The following is a 4,110-nucleotide window of genomic DNA, read 5'->3' as shown; positions in this document are numbered from 1 at the left end:
AGAATAGTGGTACCTCAAATTCCACTGACATTCATATTCACTCAACGACAATAAATCACACGAAAGTTTTTAAGGGGTCGTTTGATAGAGTGTATGAGAAAAAATAATGCATGCATTAGTCTTGTGTATTACTAATACCTTGTTTGGTACTCTTTTCTAACTTATGTGCATTAGTTATACACTCGCTCTATTGTGTATTAAGTTGTGTATTACTAATATCATGGATTTCTAGGTATTAGCAATGCAATGATTTTAATGCATGCATTAGCTCATTCAAAGACCCAATTGCCCCTCAAATCTTTTTTTACATCTTTTCCAAAATAATAGTGGAGGGTATCTTTGTAAATAGATTTTTTTATGCAATGCATGCTATTTTTAATGTATCAAACCAAACAATGCATAAAAATAATCTATGTATATTTAATGCAAGCATAACTAATACATGCATTGCTAATACAAGCACTACTAATACACTCTATTTAGCATTATTTTTATACACTCTACCAAACGACCCCTTAAAGAGTAAGAAGAAGAAGAATAGAAGATTAGAAATTTTATGTGGTTGATAAATGAGAGGAAATCCCTCTATTTATAGCAAACAAAGAGTAGTATGAACAGGTGCTAATTGTGCCTAATTTGAAAAGTCACGACCCTTCGAAAAAGTAACCATCCTTTGGAAAAGTCACAACTTATCAAAAAAATCACAACTATTTGAAAAAGTTACAAATCATCAGTAACGTCACAATCCTTTGTAAAAGTCACAACTTATCAAAAAAATCACAACTCATCAAAATAGTTACACCTTCGAAAAAGTCACAACTCATTGAAAAAGTCGCAACCTTTCAAGAGAAGAAGATGTTAGATGTTGTAGTGGAGAATAATTTGATTTCTATGGTGATGATTTTTTACCTTTCACCTCAACTCTTAACCTAAAATTGATTTATTTTACTTTTTCCACGGTGAAATTGTTTTTTCACACGACACAAAACTTTGAACAAAAGAGAAAAGCGTATGTAGACACCATCAGAAATTAGTGTGTTTCACTAGATATTGAGTGATATTCAGGTAAGAACCTCACGCTCTCAATAGTTTGGATATGAAACTCAAAAAATTGAGATAGGTATGTTTTTTACCCTGAAGGGCCTTAACTTTAATAAAAAGTTCAAGTACATATGACCTGAAGATTTCAGATGCCAACTGTATTTTTGCATGTTCACAAGGGTTGCCAGTTAGATGTTAGAATTAACGAGTCTCGGATGTACAAGAAAGCATTAAACTCAGAATTAAAAATCAATAGTATCACAGTGAATCAGTATCAAAGCATGAGAAGTGACAAAGGGATAGAAATCCAATAGCAGAAAGATTACATTTCTGGGACTAAAAAATACTGATACAAGTGAACCACCTCTTAGAGTACAGGAAAACAATGGTCATACACAGGTCATGCTACATATAAAACGTTCAAAAAGACATGTATATACATGGAGATATAATGACCTGGTTGCATTAAAAAATGAAAGCCACACAGACGATCCAACAGCAAACGAGCGAGTACTCACATGTGCTGGTGGTATTCGGGATTAAATGCAAGACCCTCCCTGTAAATCAGCTCTTTCATTTGTTCCTCGGTAAGGGCATGCTGTTCAAAATCGAAGCTAAAAGGAGTCATGCAAACGGGCTCGTCACTAATATCATGAAGCGATGTTAGGTAAGGGTGTGCAAGCGCGCCTTCAACTGAAACAAGAAACAAAATGTATAATATAGGAATCAGTATATAGCAAGATGTAGGATGTTAAAGGATGCAAATATGGAGATTAGATTTCAGTGTCTTTTGACAAGTGCCAAGGATAAAATATATTATACAACAAAAGTGTGAAGACCAAACAATGGAGGTTATCCATAACACCTGTCCAATCATGCTGCAAAACACTTGAAGCTCTACCAGTGTACTTTTAATCATAGCTCAAAACTTTCGACCAAGGAAACCAGACAATACCCACAGAACAAATAGTAGCACTTCCCCCAGGCTAGCTCTTGCATTTGCCCCATCTTTAGTCCACAAAAGAAGAACGTACAATTCTAGGTTTAACTATTCTCCTTTCTTAGTTCATGCTGGAAATCTTACTGAAACTCTACAGAAATTCCTTTTCTTTTATTAAGTGGAAACTCTATGAAGTTTTTTTTTGAAATAGGTGGAAACTCTATGAAGTCGCAGCCAATATTTAGGCCTATGCTAGGATGAGGTTCATCAAAGCCTTCAATACAGAAGGCACTTTAAGATTTTAATCATACTAAGCTAGAGTACTGCTGGCCAGGAGTGAAATATGGGTTTCATGCTTTAGCTTTTGAGTTATTGTATTGTTGTAATTTGTAAGCAAGGTCAAGTGATAAGATCCATCCACCCCCAAAGCATGCAAGCTTTAATAGTTCTTCATTAGTATAATACAATAGCATAACTGTGAGCCATCCAATGGTGATGCCACCCCAATATTGTCCGTCCTTCATTTATTTGTTTTTTGCCCTTTTTTTAACCATAGAGGGAGTTGATGCTACATTAAAGCATGTTTCAACCCCACTTTCACCCAATACAGCCTTTATTCCATACCTGGGTGATTCGTTAAAACCCTAGTTGGTGGGCTGGCCTTTCCTTGGCTGATTTTTGTCCAACCCATGAATCAGTGGCCATTCAGTTTCAATAACTCACGGTCAAAAGAGTATAAAACTAAGTTGTTGTTAATGAAGATGTGGCCATAGAGTTACTAATAAAATAAAGAGGTGGGCGTAATGAATTGAGAGCTGGCCTTTCCTTGGCTGATTTTTGTCCAACCCATGAATCAGTGGCCATTCAGTTTCAATAACTCACGGTCAAAAGAGTATAGAACTAAGTTATTGTTAATGAAGATGTGGCAATAGAGTTACTAATAAAATAAAGAGGTGGGCGTAATGAATTGAGACAAGATAAAGGTACACACTACAAACAGAAAAAGCCTAGTTCCTATTGAACAGCATATTTTTCAATACCCTAGGTAGGACAAACATTTATTCACAAAACAAGCATGTTATCAATAAACCCCACATATCATATATATGACAATTATCAGACATACTAGTTTCTAATTTCAGAGAAAATAATTCATTTTTGGCAATAGATCAGTTTTTCTTTTCGTTCCTACCTACAAGGATCTAATCATATGATTTACAAAAAGCCCAAAATTGCCATCATACTATAAGAAATGGCCTGCCACTCGTTAATAGTTGGGCATAAAAGTGCCCCCCTGTGACATATTTGGCATGTTCATGCCACTAACCACCAACAGCCCTCACATCTGGTCTTATCAGCCAAATTCTTGATTTTAAAATACTTAATTTTCCCCATGTCCTCCAGTTAAACCACCCACATCACCTAACTCGTTGCATCTTTTAACCCATTCCCTTTTATTTTTTAACCCGCCCCACATCCACATTATCACCCACATCACCTAACTCATTCAATCTATTGCAACCCATTCCCTTCCCCCCAATTCCCTTATTTGAACAAGTCATGCCAATTTGAAGAAGATGAAACAGCCAATTTCATCACTTCCAAAAATGGATAATGATCCTTTGTTTTCAGTTGTTCAGATTCAAGTTGTGGTGCATTTTCATCTTCTTTTGAAGCTGAGTGTTTTAACTCAGCTAAATCTCCGAAGACTAAATCAGTTAACCAGAAGTAGGGAGAAGGGAAAAACATGGATGCATTGAATTGTTTTTGCTTGACGACTATCAAAATTAAAAAATAGGGAAACCTGACGACTGTCAAAATTAAAAAGAGGGCAGGGTTTTGAAGATTTATGCCAATTATAAGAAGATGAAACAACCAATTTCACCAGGTTGGCATCCTTAAGTTTCCATTCTTCTACAAATGGAAATGGGAAAAAACCAAAGACCTCGAGTTCGAATGAGATAAGATTTGAAGATGGAAATTTTTTATTGAGAAAAGTTCAAAAACAACTTGTTCTTGAGCTTCTTGGGATTTGGGCCAGTTTGAATGAGGAGAACAGATTAGGAGTTTGGGTAAAAAGAAATTTGGGTTGGGTTATAACGCGGGGGGGGGGGGGGGGGGGGAAAAAA

At 35.9% G+C, this 4,110-nt stretch overlaps 1 protein-coding gene across 2 annotated transcripts in view; it reads right to left on the bottom strand.

The window, feature by feature from the left end:
• Positions 1-1,259: 1,259 nt before the first annotated feature.
• Positions 1,260-4,110, bottom strand: part of LOC102583418 (mitogen-activated protein kinase homolog NTF4-like) — a gene marked incomplete in the record, with an annotated part of 20,116 nt that continues 17,265 nt past the window's right edge. For both annotated transcript variants that reach the window (XM_015310295.1, NM_001288184.1), the window contains 1 exon segment: positions 1,260-1,734. In XM_015310295.1, the coding sequence (XP_015165781.1) occupies positions 1,556-1,734 (179 nt within the window).

This window comes from Solanum tuberosum, unplaced genomic scaffold (assembly GCF_000226075.1).
Source record: "Solanum tuberosum cultivar DM 1-3 516 R44 unplaced genomic scaffold, SolTub_3.0 scf00132, whole genome shotgun sequence".
In the NCBI taxonomy this organism is placed as follows: domain Eukaryota; kingdom Viridiplantae; phylum Streptophyta; class Magnoliopsida; order Solanales; family Solanaceae; genus Solanum; species Solanum tuberosum.
Note: the sequence above shows the minus strand (reverse complement) of the source record. Positions and strands in the feature narration are given on the sequence as shown.